The 27381-nt window shown below is 38.7% G+C and overlaps 1 protein-coding gene across 6 annotated transcripts in view; it reads right to left on the bottom strand.

Moving 5' to 3' along the window:
• caprin1b (cell cycle associated protein 1b) overlaps nucleotides 1-27381 on the bottom strand; it is a 99283-nt gene that overhangs the window by 13743 nt on the left and 58159 nt on the right. For 4 of the 6 annotated variants that reach the window (XM_078415314.1, XM_078415316.1, XM_078415315.1 and 1 more), the window contains exons 6-17: nucleotides 27079-27213; nucleotides 25111-25163; nucleotides 24861-24947; nucleotides 23930-24091; nucleotides 21191-21299; nucleotides 20805-20866; nucleotides 17729-17839; nucleotides 16899-17048; nucleotides 12109-12262; nucleotides 5489-5692; nucleotides 2610-2716; nucleotides 1075-1138 (exon numbers count right to left, since the gene is read on the bottom strand). In XM_078415314.1, the coding sequence (XP_078271440.1) occupies nucleotides 1075-1138; nucleotides 2610-2716; nucleotides 5489-5692; nucleotides 12109-12262; nucleotides 16899-17048; nucleotides 17729-17839; nucleotides 20805-20866; nucleotides 21191-21299; nucleotides 23930-24091; nucleotides 24861-24947; nucleotides 25111-25163; nucleotides 27079-27213 (1398 nt within the window). Of the gene's footprint in view, nucleotides 1-458; nucleotides 532-1074; nucleotides 1139-2609; nucleotides 2717-5488; nucleotides 5693-12108; nucleotides 12263-16898; nucleotides 17049-17728; nucleotides 17840-20804; nucleotides 20867-21190; nucleotides 21300-23929; nucleotides 24092-24860; nucleotides 24948-25110; nucleotides 25164-27078; nucleotides 27214-27381 lie in introns of those variants that run through there. The other 2 variants (XM_078415318.1, XM_078415319.1) reach the window with 2 other exon arrangements.

The raw sequence follows: 27381 nt of genomic DNA on the forward strand, positions 1-27381 counted from the left end.
AATTAAACTAAAGATAAACAACTCGATCAGCATGGATGAGTTGGGTCAAAACACTATAGTTTAGTGAACTTGCATATTGATATATATGCATGACTCTGCCGCATTGCACCCCTATCATTGGTACTCGAGGCTCTGAACGAATGACGTTAGGCCTGAAAGAGTCACTGAATCATATTATTTTTCAGTAAACTGCAAAATAATGCCACAGAAGCTTCAATTCACAACAGATCAGCAGACACATTCACCAATTAAAAGGTTACATGCAGCAATAACCTGGGTGATTTTCCAGCAATTATAGTACAAAAACTTTAAAATCACCACCAAAAAAACTGGACCTTATTGCTTGAAATGCAGCTAATTTGCCCATAAAGCCAGAATGAGCGAATGGAAACAGACAGAGGAAAGGCAGACTCCACAAGAACAAACTGACAAAAAGAAATCAGCAACAAGCTGCAAGTGTGCAACACATCTTTATTGAAACTTTCTCTGATGCAGCAACATCAATTTACAAACTCACACTTCTCGGGAGCTCTAAAAGGCAGAGAAGAAAAAGAAATACAGCCTCAGTTTAAAAACCAGTGAATCAAACATCCGCAAATGAACTTTATCAAAATACTCCCAGAAAGGGACAAATGGTGGCAGCATAAAGATGGTAGTTAGAAAATTTTTTTTTTACAAAAAATAAATTAAGGAATTTTCAAGTTTTCAGGAACAAAACTGACATACCATTTGCTCTTTTATCACAGACTTGTCTCTCTCTTGCGTTCTATGTAGATGCAAACTACCAGAAACAGTTTCTGCTCAAGAATTCAACGTGGTTATTTATAAAGCAGGGTTATTTTTGTTCAAAGCTGACAGAGTGAAAACAAAGATTAAAGCTTCAAAGCTTCAACAAAAATGTTCTGGGTGGGATATCTGAATAGAGTTTGTGTGGCCTACTTTTACGAATAAATTTGTAATTCGTCAATTCCCTCTAGAATGAAGCAGCACTGTGGCTGTGAAAGACAAAATTAAGCACTGCCAATATTTCACTTTCTCCAGTCCTTCATTAGGAGCGCATCACTTGAGCATTACCTCGAGGAGTGCCCCGAGGTCCACCAGGTCCAGAGCCACGCTTGAAGTTTTGTTGATATCCATCCTACAAAACAACATAGTTTTGAGAATTTTCTTTGCTTCCAAGTTAGAAAAAGAAGACTTTTGTGAATTCCAACATCTCAGAACAAACCAAAAGATTAAAATCTGTCATGCTGATTTGCTCCACTGATAATTATTTGCCATGTACTTCTAGACAGGAAACAAAAGTGGGAGAGTGAATGGCAGGGTTCTGGGGAGTGTTGTAGAGCAGGGGGATCTAGGAGAGAGGTCATGAAGGCGCATTGGCCTTCATCAGAGTATTGAGTAGAAGTTGCGAGGTTATGTAGAGTTCAGAGTATTGTATTCTGTTTTGGTCACCTTCTTATTGGAAATATGTTACGCAGGAAAGGGTACAGAGAAGATTTACAAGGATGTTGCCAGAATCAATGTACATTTGAAGTTTCCTAAAAATCGGACATTTGTGCTTTGAATTAAGATTTTTTTTTAAACTAATTTTGACATTCTTCTGAAAATAAATCCTTTCATCAATCTCTTCAGTCTAACACAGCAGACACAAAATAAACATTCCAATGTAAAAGCTATGTCAACCTTTTGAATTACACTAATTGCAATCTTTCTCAACTCTATTTAATGTATTTTCAATGAATGGGATAAATTTATAGGAAATTTGACTCAAAATATTAAATTGTAAAGAGACCAAAGATAACACATATCTTATTCTAGCATCCAATATGTTTAAAGGAGCTCTTATTTACCTAATGAACCTGGTTCTCAATGTAAATCTGGATCACTTTGAATATGTCCAAAATTAGTTAAGTCACTGGTTATAATTTGGATGGAGCAAAGAAATAGAAAAATACATTGCAACTCTTGCAATCATTAGAAGTGAAACAAATAAAGGGCTTCAAGCATCAATTACAAATGGAAACAGTTAAAACTCCATCTTGGTGTCTGCAATATATTTTAAAATGCTGCGCTGTTAAAATTGAATATATTTCTAATTTGGCAGTCTTACAATTTTGCCATTTAATATTTACTTCAGCAGTTCACAACATCTTGAAATTTCCCTGCAAAATATTCTATTTAAAAAATCTTAAACTATTCTCTTATTTACTTTTTCAAATATTTCTCTATCTATGAACTTCCCTTGAAGTCTATATATTTTTAAATATGTCAGTGCCTTATTTTTTTGAAAACATATAAGTTGAAACCTGTAACATGTGCCCAAGACTTAATTTTCTGGTCCTTTTCGCAATTTGTTCTTAAATGCGTCTTTTGAGCTTGTAGGATATGGTTGGCCCTGTTTAGTTTAATAGTTCCCAAGTTGTCAAGTCAACCTATTACCGACCTAGATTAATGCTCAAACTAACAGATGTTACGAATGAGCCATGAGTATTATAAAACTCCACAAACTGGCAAAATAATGCTACCTTGTATTGGATTCACAAAGTTTCCCACCCAACACATTCAAGGCCTAGACGATCAATAGCCAATGACAAGTGAAGAGTACTTACACGCTGGTATCCAGAGCTAGAGTAGTCACGAGGGGCAGAAAATGGAGATTGTCCATAATTACTATTTGGAGTGTTTGAAAATGGAGGGCGATAGCCATCATAACCACCTAAAATACAAATATTTGGTCAATATTGATTGCTAACTTTTTCAATGCATACTGGATAATTTCAAGAGCACAGGTGAAGAAGGTACCGAATTACTTAAAATTCTGAGGATAAATGATTCATTTAAAATGTATGCTTGACAGAAACTGGTCAGGAACTATTTTCATAACCCATTGATTTTTTTGCTCCGAGCGCATGAAAGCACAATTCTCCAAAGCCTAAGTCATACAGTAGTGAACTGTCCTGGTTTGACCTGTCCAAGTGAACATTCTTCACACATAAATAACAGCAGTGAATGACAACAGGCTGCCTACATACTTTGCAAGATACATATTTCACATTCTTCCTGCTTTGTTGCCATCCCTTCCAAGTTAAGCCAACTTCAACAGATCAGTGAACTCAGAGCTATCATTTGTGCATAACACTATAGAGCTATATGTAACTGGAGACTAAATTCTCCCGTCTCAAAATAATTATACAATTTATGGGGATCTAGCCCCATTTGAAGGACTAAATGGTAAAAAAAAAAAACGATTGAAGGCAACTCTATTTTTTCTCCCAAGGCAAGGGGGTTGCTGGAAAGATCAGTATTTAATACCCAACCAAATTGCCTGGAAGTGACAGTGATGGGCCATCTATTATGAAACCACTGTAATCCACGTGGTGGAGTCTCAGTACTCTGTTGCAATGGTCCCCAAATTTGAGAAAGGACATTCTTGCTATTGAGGGAGTGCAGCGTAGGTTCACTAGGTTAATTCCCAGAATGGCGGGACTATCGTATGTTGAAAGATTGGAGCGACTAGGCTTGTATATACTGGAATTTAGAAGGATGAGAGGGGATCTTATTGAAACATATAAGATTATTAAGGGATTGGACATGCTAGAGGCTGGAAACATGTTCCCAATGTTGGGGGTGTCTCGAACCAGGGGCCACAATTTAAGAATAAGGGGTCGGCCATTTAGAACAGAGATAAGGAAAACCTTTTTCACTCAGAGAGTTGTAAATCTGTAGAATTCTCTGCCTCAGAAGGCAGTGGAGGCCAATTTTCTGGATGCTTTCAAGAGAGAGTTAGATAATTATAGCGGAGTCAGGTGGTCGGGGGAGAGGGCAGGAACGGGGTACTGATTGTGAATGATTAGCCATGATCACATTGAATGGCGGTGCTGGCTCGAAGGGCTGAATGGCCTACTCCTGCACCTATTGTCTATTGTAGTGGTTTGCTAGGCCATTTCAGAGGCAAACTCACGGATTCAAATCACTTTTTCAGACTGGACAAGTATGTTAATTTCCTAAAGATCATTAGCATGCCATAATTTCCACCAAAAACGCAAAAGATTCACCATTAGTTTTACTTTATCATTAAGGGATTGGACATGCTAGAGTTCAACTAAATCATTGAATTTAAATTATCACGCTGGCAAAGGCTTTGACTTACACCGGACATAATACTGAGAGAAGGTATGATGAGCAAGTATGCAGATAGTATGAAGATAAATGGCGTTGGTGTTCGTGGCGATGATGGTCTTTAGGCCACAGAATGACATTGATCAGTTGATAACATGGGCAAAACAATGGTAAATGGAAATTAATCTTGATAAGAATGAGGTGATGCACTGTAATAGACTAATATATATATATAATATAGGATGACTGGTAGGGCCCCGAGGGTGCATTGAGGAACAGATAGATCTTTATCTACAAATTAAAGGATTTGTGAAGGCAACAGCAGAGATAGGTAGGGTGAAGGAGGAGGTACACAGGATAATTTTCCTCCATTCTCTGGTGTAGGAGGCAAAGATTATTGTACAATTTTATGAAACAATGCTTAGGTCACAGCTGGAGTGCTGTATCTTGATTCAGTCATCACGATAGGAAGGCTATATTTGTTTGAGAGGATGCAGAGAATGCTGCTTAGGATAGTGTTTCAGTTACGAGGAAGTGACAGGATAGGCTGAGGCTAAGGGGTGCACTTGATAGAGGTACACTAAATTATGAGGGGCATAGATGTGGTAGGTAGTAGGAAAACATTCTTCATAGAGAGATGTTAAAAAAAACATGCGGCATGGAAATACTGGGGATATGAGCAAGAATCTTTTGAACCAGTGGGTGGTTGGAATAAGAAACACACTGCCGGAGGAGAGGATGGAGGGTTGAAAAAAAGCAGTGTCTCTCTGGCCAAATACTTTTAAATGGAGATTATATAAACAAAATGGCCAGCATGGACATGGTCGATTCATGGGCCTCTTTCTGCTCTGGGTAATTATTTCTGGATTTTTAGCCCATGTCCTTGTGCATTAATTTAACCACACTAAAGTAACTTTAAAATAAGATCACAAAAAAAAGTGACGTTCAAGGTATTGTATGTTTGACTGCAAAAATAAAAATTGATAGTGACTGGTATGTTATTTATGATTTTTTTAATGAGCTGAAATTTACTGTCAAATAGGCAAGACTAAAGACACGAGCTGTTGCTTAAATATTTTCAGTCCCTGGCTCTGAAAACCGTACAATGTGCGATCTCATTCTGTTTTGAGAATGTCAGGAAAAAAATCAAATGCTTTCTTTATTTGTTTTTGATGCATTATTACATTTTCCACAATATTTAACACTTAACTTCATGGGGTGCAGAGGTAAAATTAAATTAAATGCTTTACAGTGGTAGATCTAGAATAATGTTTAAATAGTGCAGCATACTTAGTTATATAGAGAATTATTTATTCTAATTTGACAAGTTACACTCAAAATGTCAGTAAGACGACAATTTAAACCCTACCCCTAAATCCATTTGCAGGTCCCCGATAGCCGTTCATCCCACCTCGTGCATTTCGTGGTCCACCACGTGACACACCTCTGCTGTTGTAGAAGGCCTGCCCAGTGCGTGCAAAGCCTGAATTCTGTTGAGGCTGTTGGGATAGCTGTTGATGCGGTGCTCCAGCAGGGTGTGTTTGATCTTGAGATGCATGGTAAGGATTAACCGCTGTGCAGAAAGAAAAGAGAAATCAAATGTTTACTGCCAAAACTATTGATGTCATGGCTAGTTTTCTCAAAATAAAAATCAAATGAACAATGGTAGAATCCTGACTGATTTCATTCAGTTTGCAAATACACAAAATTGTGCTCACAACCAAAATTATTGACTTTTTATATAGTGGATTTTAACTACTCCTATTAATGAGAAAGTCCAAACCAGAGGTATTTATTAAAACTGAACGAAAATGGTGCTCGTCTTTGAGAAAGGCTGTAAAAACCGCAAATTCTACCCACTGAAAAATCCTCCACGGGTAGGTAGGCTATTTGAAATTAGAACTGAAATTGAGGTAATTTTGTTGGAGAATCCTGTAAAATTAATTCGATTTGACCCGTCTGGTTAAATTATTGAGTTGTGACACCATTCAAGTTGTTGTACCATTCAAAATCATAAGCATTAAGTATCTTGCAACCATCATCAACACTATTGACAGATTTAAGGAGTAGAAGATCAAATGAGATTCATGAAACTAAAAGTAACTCAAATTTCCCCTCTGGAGATGATCATGACCAAATTTGTTTCCTTTCTTAATTTCCAGTGGACACCCTATTATGCTTTGTGTTATTAACGGGTAATGTCAGATGACTGACATTTTTCTGCAATTTAAATAAAATTGTAATGAAAGATAAGGTCATTCATCCCTTTATTGGCTTCCCTCTCTTCTGTAATTGGTCATTTAAGTCATCAGGTATTTCATATAATGTTTCATGTCTGAGCTTGAACTTTCCTTGACTGCAGTCTACGCCTAGCACAACCATTGTTCAGCCACTTCTAGTTCCAGCATACGGACAACAGTATTTGCCTTAATCCCCCAGGAGCAAATAGAAAGATAAAGTATCCAGGCATTGTTAAAAAATTAAGAGGCAATCTTAAGTATACATCAAGAGAAAAAGAGAACTTTTGATAAATAAGACAATAAATTATAGCAAACTTAACAGTTTGAAACTCACCAGCTGGATATACTGAAATTTGAGTACAACTGTTTAAGACAAAAACAGTCAAAAGATCACAAAATTAAACTTGTGGGCAATAAAAATTTATGATCGCAGAATGGTATTAGAGGACGGCATGATTTTGTACATTGTCATAAACCACAACTGGGGGATGCTCTCCTTTATGACATGAATTCACAAAAGAGCACAATCATGAGTAGATTAGTTAATCTGCTGCTTGAGGGGTGGTTAGAGCAAAAGGGAGGGCAAGGAGGATATTCTCCATAATGTAGCCACAACCGGCTCATTCCTCAGCTGGGAAGAAAATAAGAATTATTTGGACTTCTAGACTGGAGATTTTCCACGTACCAGATTGTATCTAAACATTTTTTGGCTCCTTCACTTAAAGCTATAATATTCAGGAGCCAAGCGTCAATTGCAAATTCCAAGACATTGTCAGGGTAGTTGACCTGGCTCATGTTTCAATTGTTTTAAAAATTGAGATTCTGAGATATCTGGGCATTATTTTAATTTCCCCAACTGTGTCAGTGTTCTGTTGTTTTTTTGTGGTATGGTTATCAAAGTACAGAGTTGAGTTTAAATTTAAACCAAGCCATCTTGACATGATCCACTTCAAGCATTAGCAAAGGCAGATCAAGAGCTGTTTATGGATGTCAGGGTAGATATGCAAGCACGTCATTACTGAAGTGTTTTTATGAAGCAATGTGCTTTCATTAAAACATAAATCCATTAAAAAAAACTCTGATCCAGCAAGTTTCCAGGAGGTAACAGTAAATGAGCAAAAAGCCACCATGCTGCACCACTTCTCAATATCAATGAAACAGTCCCTTTCCTCAAACATGATACCCAGCAATCTTCACCGAACCAAGTCACACATTTAAATCTAATCGGTTTTTCACTACAGAACCACACAAAAAAATCAGTCTGGGAAAACTGATTCTTCTGGGTTTCTGCTCCATAATTGTACAAGCACACCAAGAGAGGAGATTCCAGGGCCTTGCAGAGGTCTTTGTATAATCTCTAGCCACCAGCAAGGTCCTGAAAGACTGGACAGAAACCAATATTGTTCCTTTGTTCAACAAGGGAAGTAGAGGAAATTTATGCACAGACACACTCGGACATGCAGACAAAGTGTGAGTTGTTGTACTTTAGATGGTCAAATGTAAGGGGAAAGTATACAGTTAATTGCAAGACCTTTAGCGGCATAGATGTACAGAGGGATCTTGGGGTCTAAGTCCATAGTTCGCTGAAGTCTTCTTTTAAGAGTTTTACGGTGGCAAAGAATGATCAAGAAATTGGTCGAGAAAATAGAACGCATCAAATATGTTGTAATCAAAAGTCAGAGAGCCAAGACATAACAGCGAAATAAGGAAATTACACAGAAGTCTTCCAGTAAATAACATAAACAAAGAACAGTAGAAAACCAATGAGTGACAGTGAAATATGTATTAGCAGGGATCATTTAAGGTAATGAGATGAGTTAGACAGAAAATGCAAATTAAAAATAATGCTGAAATTCCACCTAAAAATTGCTTTCCATCGCTCAATTTTTATGCACAAATCTTGGCATAATGGTTACATTGTTGAACTTGACCAGAAAACACAACTACTGGAGTTTGAATCCCATAATAACAGCTGGGATTATTCAATTAATTAAATGACCCAGAAATATAAAGGGATCATTCGTAATATTGAGCAGTAAACCATCCTTCTGTTATTAAGAACTTATCTTGTTTACCCAAATCCGAAAGGGAATGGTCTTCATGTGAGCAACCAACTCTCCTAAACCATTGTATCATGGATGATTCGTAGCTGCTCTTCGCATTATAGCTACTCAAATGTACCAAAACGTTGTCAAAAGAAAGCACACAATATCAACTTAGCTTAAGTTAACTTAACTTAGGCATACAAGCCAAAGGCGCACTCAGCCTAATCAACTATGCAAAGTCTATCACGACCACATCTTTTAACGTTAAGTGAAACAACCTTTGCAGACTGATAAATCAGAAAATCCTCCATGTGGAACGTTACTTGGGAGAAAGCAGAGTAGCAGCGTCAGTCAGCAAAAAGGACTTGGAAAATGGAAGCATGCAGCAGGCAATGAGAGCAAACATAACAGCCAACCTTACCCAACCTCAATCACACCACCTTATCCAATGCAGTTTGATTACTCCCTGACAGCAATAGTATTAATGACAAGTACTAAGTCCCTTTTGTGACAAGTCCCATCTTCACACTGAGAACATCCTCAATGTTGCATAACATTGCCAGTGTTCAATGGGATAGCTAGCAGCTGAAAATGGGTATTTAAGCAGCTGTGAGTGATTAATTTGGAGTCGAGTTACATTGTGCCACATATGCAACTTTATATCCTTCATTCTAAAAAAGTTACTCCAGTATTTTGTGTCTACCTGCGATTTAAACTAGCATCTGCAGTTCTTTTCTACACCAATAACATCGAAGCACTGTGGTCACCACATATATAGTTCTGCACATCCTGCCATGAATGATGGCAGATAATTGAACAGTTAAGAAGCGTTAGGGCTCCAAAAACATCCCAATTATGCTAGAACCAAGCAAGGAGTGCAAAACAAATTTAGCACTGTCAATCATGTGCTAAATTACAATTAATTTAAGCCTCTCACAATCATAGAAAGCTTTCAGCCTACTGGATTAACTTCAATCAATTAAGAAACAGTAAATAGCTCCGAATACAGCAAAGGCAATGGGAATCACCACCCTAGCTTCTGTCGTACGGATGACTTCTGAAATAGAAAGATTTCTGGCCAATATGACCAAGTACAAATGCGCTAATGCAATCTACAAAGCATTGTGGAAAATTGCTCAGCTTGTCTTGTCCAAAAACATACAAATCAGTTAGGGGGTTACTCCCAATCATCAAAATAAAGCAATGAAAGCACTGCCCATTACACCTTTCATCTGGTAGTTAACAGAAACTTATTAATTGATGTTTCATTTGGTTTTTTTAAAAAACATTCTGTACTAACTCTCATTACAGCCTCTCCCAAGAAGAGTTTCCCTGGTGCTCACTTTCCACGTCATTCAATGGATTATCCATCACAACTTTCTCAACCAGAGAGGAAAAAAAAGGAATTTGCACAACCTGGCTCATCTCACCTCCTTCCCCTTTCAGCTCTCTTTACCATCTTCTGATCTTCTCTTCCATCTCTTATGCAGTCATAAGGCATTATCCTTTATGAGGGAGATGCAACACCTCATTTCTCCCTACCCCCCAAGAACCCAAAGAGTTCCTTCAGGTGAAGCAGAGACTCACTTGCACTTCTATTCTGGTAATACACCTTTCTGAGCTCTCAATGTGGTTTTTACATTGGAGAAACCAAGAGCAGGCTGGCTGGTTGTTTTGCAGGGCACTCGAGATCAGTTCAAAGAGGCAGCACCATATTTCCTGTTGCCTGCCACTGCCTTCCAAGTTGCATCCTAGGTGTGGCCTCATGCATTGTCATAACAAGGTGTGACATAACCTTGTGGAACAATACCTCATCTTCCAAGAGGCACATTGCTGCAATCCAGACCCGATATTGAATTATCTAACTTCAGGAAGTTTTCTGATGAATTCGCCAGTTCTGCTGTACATAATTTATCTGAATTATGGGCAATTTTTTTCTATTCATCAGCACTTTCTCCATGACCTCTGGCATCCCCCACATTATACCGGCGTGACTTCATCTATTACTTAACCCCATTGGAATTTTGGCCTCACCCTATCAGAAATTCACCCTTTATCCTATTCATCCTAACCTCTCTTTACAGCTCCAGACCAATTTGTTTCCTCTTTCACTGCAGATCTGATAGTCCTTAATTAAAAGCATTAACTCTGTTTCTCCTTCCACAGAAGCTGCTTGACCCACTGAGTGTTTCCAGCAATTTCTGTTTATTTCAGATTTTCAACATCTGCATTTTCTTTGACTTTCTCCATAACCGAGAACAGAATTGTTCCTTGACATCAAGAATCCATTTTAACAAAATTGAAGTCAATTGGATTTAAGGGGGAAACGCACCAGCAACTGGAATAATGCATTCCACGAAGATGGTTAGATGGTTGGACTTCAAGGAATATTCTCCTCTTGCTTGGATGATATTAGTGCCAAGAAACACTCTCAATCTTGCACCTTAAGTATTCATTTCAATTGCTGACATATCTTGGCTTCACTGCTGTTTTTAAAAAAAGACTGGAAAACTTGCCAGTGTTTCTGCCTAAACAGCACAGGCCAAACCATTATCTCAACCTTGTGAACAAGATCAACAAGAGTATTGATAGTATTGTATATTACTTTCCCTCCAAGCGATATATTATTCTTGCAAATAACCTCCGTTCATTTTAGCGTTTAGATTTAGAGATACAGCGCAGAAACAGGCCCTTCGGCCCACCGGGTCCGTGCTGCCCAGCGATCCCCGCACACTAACACTATCCTACACCCACTAGGGACAATTTTTACATTTGCCCAGCCAATTAACCTACATACCTGTACGTCTTTGGAGTGTGGGAGGAAACCGAAGATCTCGGAGAAAACCCACGCAGGTCACGGGGAGGACGTACAAACTTCGTACAGACGCCGCCCATAGTCAGGATCGAACCCGAGTCTCCGGCGCTGCATTCGCTGGAAGGAAGCAACTCTACCGCTGCGCCACCGTGCAGCTCTTTACTGCACGTGGGCTTCAATAGAATTATCACTTTTTATTGCCCATTCGTTATACTGGCAATTATTAACTGTCACTGGGTACAAAAACTGCAGCACCATACCTAACAGCATTCTACTTATCAACACAGCAAGTAATCATTTAAGGAAACTATAATCATTTCAAGTCTATTAAGTCAATGTGTCCTATCTGACATCAACGTACCAAAAATAAATTAAAAGAGCATGCAGAGTTCATTAAAAAGACGGTAAAAATGTGTAAGAACAGAACTACCAACATGTGTGCTGCTTATGACCTTCAAGGTGAAGCATGGACAAAAATAATTGATTCTTTTAACTTCTAGCAGTAGGTTTTGATGTCAACGGTTTTATTTGTGAAATCAAATATCAGCCTTTTCCAAGATGTCACAATTTGAACACTGCAGATGTTTCTATAGGGAATACCCAGAAATGGTAATTTGTAAATCAAAACTGAATTAAAATGCAAATTCTGAAAGATAATGGTGAACACTAATATATATATTTTAAAGCATGGCAAGGTTCCATGATCTTTTTCCTAGATTTGACAAAATTGCCTAAACATGTTCTATCTAGTGAACTGAAGTACAACTAAAATTGGAACTCCCTGAGAATACCTTAATGGGAAACCAAAATCTAAAATTGGTGCCAAACACTTAAAAATAAATTAATTAATATGCCCAAAGTTCCACAACTTTATTCTTCTTAATCTTACCAGTTGCAAGTGTTTCCTGCTGCAATTCGGATTGCTCCACCTGATGCTGAGGCTGGCTACCGAATCCTTGGCTGTAGCTGGCTTGATAAGGACTCTGTTGTTTGAGTGTGTCCGGATCACTTGCTGGAGGCACTGGTGCATTCATATTAAATACCTATTTAAAATAAAAGTAGGAAAGAAAGAAAATAATTTAAGAATTGACTAGTAACCTGATCGGCCCAAATATTGGGATTGAAATGTCAAAAGGGAAGATGGAGACAGTAAACAAACTTCATAAACAGAATTTTCCTCTAAATAATTAAATTTGCACAATAATAAACAATCTATTACACTAGGTGACTACTGTCTAAGTATGTAATCATGTCGCTTTCCTGAACATATCTGAAAATATTGATGGATCTTGAGAAACCAAGTGAAAAGGTTCAGTTCAGAACTGTTCAATATACTGCATGCTTATGGAATTTGCTGTTTTAACATTTTATATATATATATGTACATGCATATATATATAGTATAATTCATGTCCCTGTCAGAACACGCATTTTATAATCAAGGTTTTAATGTAGAGCAGGAAAAGAGAAAGGTTGCAGTTGACATGTTCTCACAAACGTGGTAATGTTTGATGTCTATGACATTGCAAATGCCAATTTGATATTTGATGTCTATGACATTGCAATGCCCTAGCAGCAGCGGCTCACCTGCAGTCCGTTTGTCTTTTGTGTTTTTGTCTTAATTGTAGTGTTTAGATGTGATGTAGTTTTTTGTGGTCGTGTACTATGTGGGGGGGGGGGGGGGGACTGTAAAATTGTCTCTTCCGAACAGAGACCCAACCTTTGTTTTCTGGGCCACGTCTCCGTTCCCGCTGCGGCCTACCATCGGCCAAACACCTGGAACTGGCGGCCTCCACCTCCACCTGGGCTCTGGTTCGCAGAGCCCGCGGACCGGACTTACCATCTGCGGAGCTGGCTGCCTTTGGAGGCTGTGGTGGCACTGCGGGAGCGGCTGCGACTCGCCTTCGGAGGCTTCTTCGGCGTGGGCCGCGTGGATATCGGAAGCTCGCAGGCCATGCCCTGGGTGGGGGCCGATATCGGGAGCTCCGGCAGCGGCAGCTTCTTGGCCCACCCCGGATCGCGGGGCTTGGGTCAGCCCGTCGCACACCTTTCACCGTCTGGCGCGGCTTGAAATAGGCTGTGGGATTTTCTCCGCCCGGCGGGGGCTTCAATGTCGGAAGCCCAAACCGCCCCGACGTGCAGTGGCAGCGTCTTCGCCCGCCCCGGATTACGGGGCTTGGGTCGGCCCGCTGCGGACCTTTCACCATCCGGCGCGGCCTGGAACGTGGCAACTTCAATAGCCTGACCGCGGAGAAGACGGCAGAGGAAGAGAAAAGACATTCTGGCCTTCCATCACAGTGAGGAGGTGACTGGAGGAGACTCACTGTGATGGATGTTTCTTTTTGTTTGGTGTTGGTTTATGATTGTGTGTGTTATTGCTTATTTTTATTGCTCTTATTGTTGGACTGTGGGCAATCTTTCATTTCTCTGCACATTTATGTGTATGTGACAAATAAAATTGACTATTGACTATTGTATCTGGAATGGGCTTATCCCAAAACCTACTTTATGTGCCACAGCTCTCACTACCACAATATTGTATAAGAATATTAAAGCAGTGTTTTATGAAGCACAATTTGCATTTCAATATATTCTGCAAATATTTTGCTGGGAATAAATGTTAAAGACAACTGAATAAAACCAGTCTCGTCAACTATCATTAGATAGAGGTCCCGGGGCTGATGGAATCAAGTGATAAGGGGAGAAGGCAGGCACGGGCTACTGATTGTGGATGATCAGCCATGATCACAATGAATGGCGGTGCTGGCTCGAAGGGCCGAAGGGCCGAATGGCCTCCTCCTGCACCTATTTTCTATGTTTCTAGACAGCAGACTGGGGATGTGGGGTGGGAGGAAGAAAAGGAAGGGGAGAAAGAACGTGTTCTCCTCACATGTTTTACTGATGAATAGACCTTGATACGCATTAATCTTTTCTCAATCTCTAGTTGGCTTGATCAACCGATGAACTGCAAACACTTTGAAAAGTTGGGAGATCAAAGGATAACAACAAGGTAGCCCCAGTGCTACACTTGCTGAAATCCAACAATCAACCATTAATTGATAACCCTACTGTTACAATTCCCAATCTCTATGATATGACTAGTGTGGAGTAGTGAAAGATGCCTCAAAATCATTCCAGAGCCTCTATGACATTTAAAGCTCGATGCCATGAGGGTTTCTAAAAAAGCATTCAAACCTACGTCAGTCCACATTGCTCAATGCTTGCATCCACAACCGAGAGGGGCAGAATCAGATTTATGAAACAATGTTCCAATGAGACCACAGCCTCACAATCATTCAACTGGAAGGAAAGATTGGATTAGGGACACAATGAATTAAGTCATAGCACGGCGTTTTGAAGCATGAAACACACTGTCAGAAAACAAACAGGGCATTAAGGACCAATTTTAAAATTAAAGTTGAAAGTAGAAGAGCACAAAATTCCAATTCTCAATCCCATTTATCCTTTATCATTGCTTTTGAAAGGTGAAACTAGCTGCTTATTTGATTTACTGCTAGACTACAGTTTAAGAAGATAACTGCAGATGCTGGTACAAATCGAAGGTATTTATTCACAAAATGCTGGAGTAACTCAGCAGGTCAGGCAGCATCTCGGGAGAGAAGGAAAGACTACAGTTTATCTCTTGGCTGTGATATGTCTTCCTAACATATTATTTCTAAGTAATCTAATCCTGAACAATATAAGGTGATTGGTAAAATAATTGTCTGAAAGGGTGGGAGAGGCAGAAACCCTCACCAGTTAAAAATTAAGTGACCTCTTGAAGAATCTTTGACCTTTTACCAGAATGTTGCCTGGTCTACCAGAATGCTGCTTGGATTAGAGTGTTTCAGTGACAGGTGGGTTAGATTTGGATTGTTTTGTCTGGAACGTCGAAGATTGAGGGAAGACTTGGTAGAAGTATAAAAATTATGAGAGGCAGAACCTTTTTCCTAGGGTGGAAATGTCTACCACTCGAGGGCAGAGCTATAAGATAAGAGGGGGAAAGTTTAATGGAGATGCATAGGGCAATTTTATTTTTAAAACACAGAGAGCTGGGGGGGGGGGGGGCTGGAATGCACTGCCAGGGGTGGTGGTGGAGGCAGACGCATTAGTGGCATCAAGAGGCTTTTGGATACGCACATAGAAGTGCAGGGAATAGAGGGACATGGATCAAGAACAGGCAGACGAGATCAATTTAACTTGTCATCATATACGGCACAAACGGTACATGACTAGGGTCTAAAAGCTGGAAGGAAAGATTAGACTGGCAACTTTCCCAACCATTAATACAATCACCCAAATAGCAGCCTTTAGTACTGAATTTCACACAATTCTATGATTCATCCAATGTTATAATTTCTCTCAACCAGACATGTGCAAAATCTTCCATATTTCTCTTGGATTCTACTCATAATAGTTCTTTTCACTCACCACCTGGTCAACTATAATCCTTTCCAACATCACCGACAAGTCAGTCTTGCAATTAGCATTGCCTCCAAAAAATTCCCACATTCTCTCTCATGACCAACTCCATCCTCAGTATTGGCCAATGGTTGATCGCCAATTAATTCCAGAGCCTTTAAAAAGTGATCAACGCGTCATACCATTGGGCTCCAAGTTTAACTCTGCATAATTTCCGACAGATACAAGGAACTGTTGGTGTTGGTTTGCAATAAGACACAAAGCGCTGAAGTAACTCAGCGAGTGAGACAGCATCTTTAGAGGTTGATAGGTGATGTTTCCGCTTGGGACCTTTCTTCATTCTGACCATGATTTTCTATGTTGCGTCCCCATTTGCCTAGCTTTCCAGTATGCTTATGTAACGACATGTATATGCACATTTTGGCTATTAGACAAACTGTTACGTTACAATTCCTTTAAATTCCAGTTTCCACATTAATTTTCCTTCACACACAATACTCATTTTCTTTCACCTTTCTGCCTTCTCTATTACCACCATCCTAGCCAGTCTGGCTCTTTTCATCACCGTGCATTGCATACACTAGCCTACTGAGCGCTTTGCGAAAGTCTTTGTTGACTGCACAACACCCACCTCACTCTTCTCTACCCGCGACACACATTTTTGAAAATGTCATAGTATCATTCCTTTCTCTTTTCATTTCCATTGCCCATGTATCCACTGTGTTTTGTGGCAAAAATTGAACGAAGTATTGCTGACTGGATCTGACCCAAGGTTCATTGTAAATAAAGAGTTGCAGAAATCTGGAATCACCACCTACAATTTTCTCACTCATTTATTTTTGTACCATGGAAATAAAACCATTTAGTCCCACAGGTATGCCCATCTAATCTCCTCTTGGATTAACTGGACTAATTAGTGAACCACAGTCCCCACCGCGTCATGACTTGATTTTCAGATTTAATGTTTCTATTTTGTTCTCTTCCACCAACACATTCACGATACACATCTCTAACATTTGGTTGACAATTAAAATGTATTTAGCACACATTTATGATAATAATACATTAAATGCAAATAATGACATTTTCAGATGTTGCTTTGGATGGAATTCTACTCTCACCTTGACAGTTTTTGCAGTTTCCAAATGCAAAATAATGGTATAAACGAATAATTTTATATTGATAAATGTCCATAAATCATTCTCTTTTGGTCAAAGATTTGATACATTTATAACTTCAAAATAAAGCCCATCTTACCGTTTGCATTGATTGGAATGGAGCAGCATTCACATTTATGCCACTGCTGTGGAGAGGTTTAGTAGGAGGAGCCTTGAAAGCTTGTGACTGGGAAGCAACAGGAAGTGCTGTTGATACTGGAGTCTGTTCAGAAGTCAGTGACATAGTAGTCTAAGATGTACAGAAGTTGAAAGACCAAAGAAAATTACCAAACCATTAGCTACATGACCCAGAGCTACTTCAAAAGAGCATTTCAACTTTACCACAATTTGATATATGTAGCTGTGAGATAAAGCCGTAGCCAATAAGAATTTCGTGTTGGTGGTCAACCCCAGAAAAGAATAGGCCTGTGACTATCCGATTGTAATACCTAATCATAATTTCTTGAGTTTTGAAATAGATATCATTTACCATATTCTCTTTATCTGCAATATTCAAAATGTCATGCCTCAAATCTCCAAATAATTATAACACTTGTCCTGTTGACCATTTGAAGTCCTGAGAAAATTCATGTAATTCCATTTTATGATCAAGAATAAGAGCAGGCATAATGTCTTAAGCAAAAAATTACTTATGCTTAAATAACAGAGCTAAATGCAACTATATTCAAACTCAAAACTATTATTTATTTATTTATAATAGCCCAATCTTACAAAGACAACCCAAAATAAAATCTCCAGGTTTAGGAAACTAGAAATGTCAACATGCCTGCTGGTTTAGCATTTAGAGCAAGATGGTCCCCATGCTTGATCTATAAAGTTTACTTAGAAAACTTGGATATTTTTGAAAAATAGTGAAAATGAAAAGGGTGTCTTTTTTTTTTAAACCAGGGGTGCTCATATTGCACTTACCTGAATAGATTCCATGGATTCTTTCTGGGTTCTTTGCTCTGTGATATGGGAAGGCTGGTACATAGGCTGCGATGGTGCATATGGTTCAGTTGTGGATGATACCAAAGGTACCTTAGTATTTAAAAAAAAAAAACTGGTGAAAACTTAAGTGTCTATGGATTACACTGCAAAGACAAGAAAAAAAAACACAATGGCCCAGCTGGAACTATTACAAGTGAATACAATTTTCAGCAGCCAAAATCATTCTACTAAATCATTCTACAAAAGATATACACACTTTTTGTAATTAAAAAACTTGGAAGCATCAGGAAGTACACAAAAGGAAAGTATGTTTACTTAATAAATATATTTCTTACTTCTCATAGTATGGAAAAAATACATCAAATTAGATGTGCCCAAATTTATTTGTTTGGACAGAAATCCAGTATTTAGTGATTTCATTAATGGTCTCACAAAAATGGTGATTTTTGAATATGCTCTAATAAGATATGAAATCATCTGTATGGATTTCAGTAAGGCATTTGATAAAGTACCCCACTGGACACCCCCCCCCCCCTCCTTCTGTCAGGCAATCCAGAAGATTAAAATGCACAGAACTAACTTGACCATACGGATTTAGAACTGGCCTCCTGACAGAAGACAAGAGTGTTGTGGTGGAAGGACAATATTCAAGCCGGTGTCTGTAACCAGTGGAGTTTCTCAGGGATCTGTGGTGTGACCTCCATATACATGAATGACTTTGACATAAACATTGGTTAATAAATTTGCAGATGACACTAAAATTGTGAGGAATACAGCGGGATATAGAGCAACTAAAATTAATGCATAGCCCTTAATAGCTTTGATGTACAGAGGGATTGAGGGGTCCAACTCCATAACTCCCTGAAAATGGCATCTCAAGTACACAGAGTGGTAAAGGTGGTATATGGTATGCTTGTCTTCGCTGGTCAGAGCAGAGAGTACAAGAGGCAGGTAGTCATGATGCAGCTTTATAGGACTTTGGTTAGGCCACATTTGGAGTACTACGTGCAAATCTGGTCACCCAATACAGGAAGGATGTTGAGGTTTAGAAAAGGGTGTAGAGGAGGTTTAATCTAGATTACACCTGGATTTGGGGGCAATAGCTACGGGGAGAGGTTAGACAGACTTGGATTATTTTCTCTGGAGCACCGGAAGTTGAGCAAAGACCTGATAGAAGTCGATAAAATTATGAGAGGAAAAGATAGGGTAAACAACGTTTTCCCAGGATGGGAAAACCAAATACTAGAGGGTGTAGCTTTGGGTCAAAGTTTAAATTTTTTTTTAGAAAGGGTGCTGAGTTCCTGTAACATGCTGCTGGTGATATGTTGGAGGCAGATTCGAGAGTGGCATTTAAAAGACTTTTGGATAGGCACATGGATATGCAGGGAATGAACGGGTATGGATTATGTGCAGACAGATAAGAGTTGGTTTTGGCATCATGTCTGGCACATTGTGGGCTGAAACTGTACTGTCCTATGTTCTATATTCTAATGAGAATAAAATCAACTGACATGATATCGCAACGGATACGTTAAATCAAATGAAATACAACACGTAATCTACCAAGAAGATCAGTATGTCACAATGGAACAAAAATCAGACAAAATGAACCTTCGTTATGACCTTATTTTTTAAGTGGAACACTGAAGGCAACTGTTTGAACACTGGAAACAGCAAGAGGTTTGAATATTTACACACCATGTTAAGATAAATTTGACACGTCTTAAAAAAAAAAAAATGGATTTTGGACGTCGCCATGAAATCATGAAAACTATTTCAAAATATAGAAAAGGGAAATCTGTACACCGTGTAAATCAGAAAAGGGATCATCTTAACTTCAAAAACATTCATGCCCACATCTCCTTCCTTAACAACTCTCCCTTCCATCAATGCTCAGCCTTAAACATTCTTTGTTATATTTGTGTATCTTTGTGGCTGCATCTACTTGTACCCGTACATAAACTCCCACAGTCGCACCATGTGTGCGTTGGACATGTCGTGTAACAGATGCTTATCTCCAATCCTCAGGTACCTTCTTGACCAAGGTGTCGATCCAATGGCAAGACCGCGTAGTAATTTATGAAATGGCCACATTACGTGAAGAGAATGTGCAGAAAGGTACCTCGCAGAATGGAAGCAAGCCACGCCCCATAAAGAGAATGACACCAAAAGTTCCCGAACTTGGGAAGCAGTCAAGAAAATTGTCAAGAGAAGCACACAGGAATTTGGATACAATATCCCAGAAAGTCCATGTCACTGTATTGTCATGTCACTATGACTCAATGGATACAGGAACTCCGTGAAATTGAAACAGTGCAACAAGTGTTAATGTCAAGCGAGGATATATTAGTAAAACTCCAAATTGTTAGGGAACAAATTAATGTTTCTTCATGCAAGCGGAAAAAAAAAGTTTATGAAAAAATGCTGCGGTTTGTAACCGATGACATTTATTAGGGAAACGACATTTCAATAAGCAGCATTTCAAGAAGCGACAAAGAGATATAAAAGGAAGAAGGCAAATAATGCATTTTAAGGGGGGGGGGGGGGGGGTGGGGAGAGAGCAGAAAACAAATAGAAAAAAAGGGACAAGATTAATTTACAGGCTTTCAATGCTTGAATAACTCCGCGGGTCAGGCAGCATCTCTGGAAAACATGAACAAGCAACATTTTGGGTTGGGATCTTTCTTCAGATCTGACCCAAAACATCGTGTAACCATGTGCTCCAGAGATGCTGCCTGACTTACTGTGTTAATCCAGCAGTGCCTTTTTTTTATGTAAACCAGCATTTGCGGTTCCTTGTGTCTACATGAATAATCAAAGATTTAGGTGACTGCAACATCCAAAGCAAAGGAAACATTCTGCATTTACTTCACAAAAGACTATGATAAATACCAATGTTCCCCCAGATGAACTTCTAAGTTTAAATAGTAACTCCAAATACCCTTCACCCACAGTCTATATCAATAAATAGACCACTGCTTTCCTTTGCAATATAAAGTAGGTTAATGGAAACCTGCTGGCCCATTAGAGTTCCATTGCAACTTCAATAGCTTACCTGTGTGGCTTCTGATTGAACAGAAACTGCATTAGGCTGCCCGTGCCTGGATTCACTGTGCACTAGAAAAAGACAGAACTATGATCAAACTAAACACAATCGTAACTGCATGACACCAGATACATATTCCTGGGATCACTGGTCTCAGAATGTAATCTGCTACAGTAAAAGTCAAATGACATTTTATCTGGAATCACCTGAAAATTAGTGACTTGACATACTATTCAATAGAGCAACAAAAAACAAACATAACTCAACAAAATAATTTGTCTCTAAATTTATAATAGTTAATTAAATATAGAACACCTCACCAGATTTCAGCATACCTACGAGGCCCCCTATTACTAAATGAACTGCAATTTCTGATTTACTGTTCAAAATCCTACCTTGTGTACAGACCATTTGTTGCATCTCCATGGATTGTGCCGTATTCATGGGCTGCGCTGAAACAATAGCAGGGTCCATTGCTTGACTCTCAAACTCAAGCATCGATTCCTTTAGAAATACACAAAAATATGAGCATATTCATAAAGATATTTACAAGACTAATTTACATACTTTGCAGTAATATATGTGTCATGGACTGATGGAGACGCATACATTATGCATTAATTTTGTTAAGAGGCCACCAACTCGAAGTGTTAGCTCTATTTCTCTCCACGCAGTTGCTGCTGGATATGCTGAGAATATCCAGCATGATTTTTAATTCAACCATCAACATTTTGAATGAATTAAAGAAAAACTTCAGTAAGTAAAGAATTGTTAAGTTAGATGGGCATGCACATATCTTGTCAATAGGAACAAAATGCAAGTATTTCAAGAATTCTGGTTCTCTCAGATTATATCCTGCTAAGTAACAATGTAATCAGACCCATAATGATCTTACAAAAGGCTCGAGGGTAAAATTATAATTAATAATCTGTATAGGAAGGAACTACATATGCTGGTTTACACCGTAGACACAAAATGCTGGAGTAACTCAGCGGGACAGGCAGCATCTCTGGAGAGAAGGAATAGGTGACGTTTCTGGTCAAAACCCTTCTTCAGAATACTGCTTGTCCAGCTGAGTTGCTCCAGCATTTTGTGTCAATCATCTCTGTACATGTTTATTTTTTAATCTCATCCACCATGTAATAGAAGGGGTTCATGTTCTCAAATTGGCTGGTGATAGGGAGACAGAGGATAGTGGTGGAAGGATGCTTTTCTGATTGGAAGGCCATGACTGGTGGTGTACTGCAGCCATCAGTCCAGGAATTTTGCTGCCTTAGACAGAAATTAATGACTTGAATGTGAATGCAGCAAGTATGGCCAATATGTTTGTAGATTGCAAGAAAATAGGTGGTTTTGTTTATAGAAAGTAAGGTTGTCTAAGGTTACAGAAGGATATTGATCATATGAAAAGTTGGCAGAGCACTAGCATATGTAATTGAATCCCAACAAATGTGACACGATGCATGTTCTGGAAGTTGAACAGGGGTAAAGACATATACAACCTCGGGAATTATGATGAACAAACAGACTAAGGGGTTATGATGAACAAACAGACTAAGGGGTCTAAGACTGCAGTTCCCTGAAAGAAACCACATGGTCTGAGTGGGTAACGAAGAAAGCATATGGCATGTTTGCCTTCATAGGTCATGGCATGGATTACAAGAGCTGTGCTCTTATATTAAACTGTACAAAACACTAATTAGGCCACACTTGGATCATTGTGTAGTTCTAGTTGTCACCACAGGAAGGGTGTGCTTGCTCTGTAGGGAATGCAGAGGGGAAGGAAATATTAATATGGGATTCAAGGGGTAACTTCAGTTTTATGCAGCGGTCAAAAACTGGAACACATAGCCAAAGGAGGTGCTGAAATCATATACAATCAATGTATAAGACATTTAGACAGATGCTTAAATGGGAAAACATAGAAGGATGCAGTCCTAATTACAGCAAACTAGTTGAATTAATAAGCAAAAAGGCTGGCATGTGTGAGGTGGACCAAAGGATTCTTATCTGTGCTGAAAGACCCTTACTAATTTTTGATTCAAAATAGTGAAAGATCATCAAAGTTTGCAAAATTAGTTCTGCTGTATGCATAATCTCTCCATGAGGCATGGCCCTGTCAATTTAGATGCAACATTTTCCAGACTTGCACAAACGTTTATATACAAATAGAAAATGCTGAAAACACTTATTATGTCAGGCAATCTGTGGAGAGAGAAAGTGTTCAAAGAATTTTTCAATTTTAACCACTGATTCTTGTATTACAGTTTTTGTTTTCCAAGCCTCCATGTCTTACAAGTTCAAGATTGCACATGGAACTGCTAACCAGATAAGAGACTTTAAAATTTTTTTAAATGGATAGTTAGAATTTGGAATGCAATGTCCAATGGGGTTTTCAAAATTAATTTCTTTAACAAAAATAATTTATCGTGATATATTGAAAAACAAGTGGAATTAATTTGATTACACCTCTAAAGAACCTGTGCAGTATTAATGGCCCTCTGCTGAACTGATCTTTAATTTCTGATGATCTGCAAATCTAACTGTTGTTCAAACGTAAATTGATCTGCTGATTTATATGCTTCTTGAAGTAACTGATTGGAATTTTCCTTTCCTAACAAAATTGGTAAGATATTCCCAAATTCAAGAGGGGGTATTTTCATTACGATAGGAATTGTTTTCTTAAAGTAAATAACTTGGACCCATTTTCATTGACAGAATGGCCAATAAGCAAAGGTCAGCATCATGGCAACTGATAAAGTGTAAGCTAAATTAAGAAATACTTGCCCAGCTGTGATCCAAAATAGCAAATTGCAAATATAACTATTAAAAAAGAAAGATAGATTTCTGCAACAGTAACTTACAAGTTTATGGATCAAAGGCAAAGATGGGGCATAATGAGATTAAAAATGGCAGGAAAAGTTGTGTTTTATAGGGCACTGTTTCAAGCTGTTTACATGAATGTCAAGTGGGGGCAAAAATGCAAATTGAGCAAGTAGATTACAATTAACAAATTAGCACAGATGCCAACAGTAGCCAGCTACTTGCAAAAGAAAATTGAATTTAAAAACAGAAACATGTCTGTATTCCAACAATGAATTTCAGACTTTGAAAGAGATTTAAATCATACTTACTTGGATAAAGTTAAAGGTTCCCTGCATTTGCGCCATAAGATCTTGTACCCTCTGCCTTCTGACTAAGGGATCTGAAGGAGCAACAGTTTTCGGTGCATGATTTTCAGGTGCTGTTGGTGGCTGCACCTGTTGTTGTGGTGGCTGCTGCAGTGAATTTACAACCTACCAAAGAGATGACAATTAATGCAATGCTAATGCTATTCGATCCTGTATGTCTGAAACATAAACGCTGACCGTGATGCACAATAGCAAATCATTCTGTAATGTCCCCAGAAGTCATTTTTTTAAACCAACCCAAATTATACAGAATGTTCTCAAACTTCCTGGCCACGTTTAGTTAACCAACTACCATGAATATAATTCAATTTTTAACATTTTACATAGTTGGCAACTAGGATGCTTCATACTTCAAGGGTACATAGGAGCACAAGGCTGCATTTGCTCAAAAGAGAGTTGAACAAAAAATCAACAGCCAGATTTATTGAAATATGTTTTTGAAGACTGCCAAACAGCCTCATGGAAAGTATCCGCCTGGAATACTAGTGCATTAAATTGTACACCGTGAAGCTGAAGCTGAAGGATGTAATCCTCTACTGTATAAGATCCAAATCAACTAATCTCACCACCTTGGGAGGAAAAAAAGCTGTTTGTGATTTGGTGACACTACCAACAAAGAACATTTGCTATAAAAAAACATTATCCTTGACAGTCAAACAATCTGCCTCACATCTATACTCTAAAACAGAAGGACTCACACTCGCTAAATCAGCAAGATGAAAGCACATAGGAATGTACTCAAACCGAAGAATCAACAGACTCAGGGGAAAAAAAAGTTTACATCAAAGCTACATACCAAGCCACTGGCTTTACAATGTCAGTGTGAACATATCCCAAGCTCGATGACATGCAACTAGGTTCTTGAGTTAGTTACCTCAACAGTTTCTGTGTTCCATTCATCCGGTTGCTCTTTCTGGTTACTGCTGAATTGTGTATCTGCAATGAACTGCCTGTTAACAAACTGAAAAACAAAACAAAATGTTAACAGCAAAGCATAAAAAGGCATAGTACTGCAAGCAGTCTTTTGCCTACGAGTACAATACAAACAAATTCCTTGTTTCTACACAACAGAGATATAGTGGTGAAGGTAGCCTGCAGAATACTGGAGGATTAATACTGCTTACCTCTCTTGCCTCCACATCAGGTTGCTCCACGTATTCTTCAACTGCTTCAGGTTCTACAAAAGAAAACCATTTTTATTTTTACAATGAAGATATAATTTTAAATAAAAGTTAAAAGGACTTTTTTTTTTTTTTGTGTGCCTTTCAAAAACCTCATGCCATCCCAAAGCACTTCCCAAACAATGGTCACTGTTGCATTACAAATACAGCACCCAAAATTGTAAAATGCAAGGTTCCAACAATGATCAAAAACTTTAGGAAAAGTGGTAGGAAAGTAAAAGATATTACTTGCCATCTTCAAATACATCTGATGGGAGAAACATCCAAGACCTCATCAGAACTGGCATGCCTCCAGCAGCCAAGCTCTTTTTCAGTATTTCACAAGAGGACCAGCCAAAGGATTTGAAACCACAACCTAACTTAGATGTAGTGCTACCAACTAATCTAAAGGTGACACTGAGCCACTGCAAACATGCTTAAAATGATCCATCTGGAATAACATAACAAGAAGCTTAAATATATACCCCACCACCCACATCATCTGTGTCATAAGGTCACTAACTAATTACAAAGTTGTGCATATAACGCAACAGGGTAAGAGGGGCAGAGACATCTCAGTTTTTCATGTCTCATTATTGCACAATTTCCAATTCAATGGAAATTGCAGAAGCACGGTTTAGTTTAGAGATACAGCGCGGAAACAGGCCCTTCGGCCCACCAGGTCCGCGCTGACCAGCAATCCCCGCACATTAACACCACTATACCCACTAGGGACAATTTTTACATTTACCAAGCCAATGAACCTACAAACCTGTACGTCTTTGGAGTGTGGGAGGAGGCCGAAGATCTCAGAAAAAAAAAAACACGCAGGTCACAGGGAGAACGTACAAACTCTGTACAGACACCACCCGTAGTCGGGATCGAACCCGGGTCTCCGGCGCTGCATTCGCTGCAAGGCAGCAACTCTACCGCTGCGCCACCGCGCCGCCTACCCGTTAGACAAAGGAATATTATAAAGCTCAACACCAAAATTTACCTAACAAAATTGATCAGCTGCCCAAGGTACACCTCAAATCCAACACAGTACTTTGATCTCCGATAACATATCTTGCTTTTGTTGAAATAGCAATATTGCAAAGAATGAAATGTCAACTCCAATTCCTGCACCCGCCCTTCCACAAAAAGGAAGGGGAAATCAAGATCACATGATTTAGATTTCAAAATACATTCAGACCTGGTGCAGTAATCAATGGCCCATCCTGCCCAAACATAACCTGTACAGAAAGCAAAAGGGCTGGCTTCAGAGTTGGAACTGTTATTACAACAGTACAGTGAAAAAACTCAACTCAAATACCATGGAGGCAGATGTCTAGAGAGAACATGTACTACTCAGGCTCTTTAAACACTGTTCACTGTTTGACATACATTATTTGGATCTTTAGCACATTTGTTTACATGTCGGTTTTATTCAGCAGAAGCAATGTGCATTTCACCAGCAGTGTATAGTGGGCAAGTTAACTAAATGAGGTCCCTGATGTATAACAAGGCATGTCTTATCAACTCCAACATATGACCAATTAAAATCAAGTATTACTTAAAATTAAAAAAGCCACACACCTATACACAATACATTTTGAATATACCTTATTAATGCTCTACACCAATTACTATGTGTTAAATCACGTTGGACCTGAACAAAGTTACAGGGGTCTAAGAGTTGGTGATGTTATGAAGAGAAAATGTAATCAACAAAGACAATTGGTTAGTGGTTTAATTTTTTTTAAACGATAGCATTAAGCAACATAATATTTTTTATTTAATACACAACTTAAGTATTACAAATAGACACAAATAGCTAGAGTAACTCAGCGGGACAGGCAGCATCTCTAGAGAAAAGGAATGGGTGACGTTTCTGGGTAGAAACCCTTCTTCCGGTATTGCAAATCTGGACTATACATACTAGCTACATACCTGGTTCTGGAGGCTGTTCTTCAACAGGCACTGGTGAGGGTTCCTCCTCTTCACATATACCATTCTGGTGATTATGAATACTGTCAAAGTAGCCACTCTGTAGGAGTCTATTGACAATTGCCTTAAGGCTCTTGTCTAGAAATTAGAAATAAGTTCATTACTTGACTCTTCCGGAAACAATTATTTACAATGCTCACTAAATTAAGGCATTTCTTTAAGCCTTGCATAATCATAAATATTAATTCTCATTTCAGTCTTTTCAGCTCTGTGGAGTACAACTTCAATTTCCCTGCTCTATCTATT

The sequence above is a fragment of the Rhinoraja longicauda genome, chromosome 18 (genome assembly GCF_053455715.1).
Source record: "Rhinoraja longicauda isolate Sanriku21f chromosome 18, sRhiLon1.1, whole genome shotgun sequence".
Lineage (NCBI taxonomy): Eukaryota > Metazoa > Chordata > Chondrichthyes > Rajiformes > Arhynchobatidae > Rhinoraja > Rhinoraja longicauda.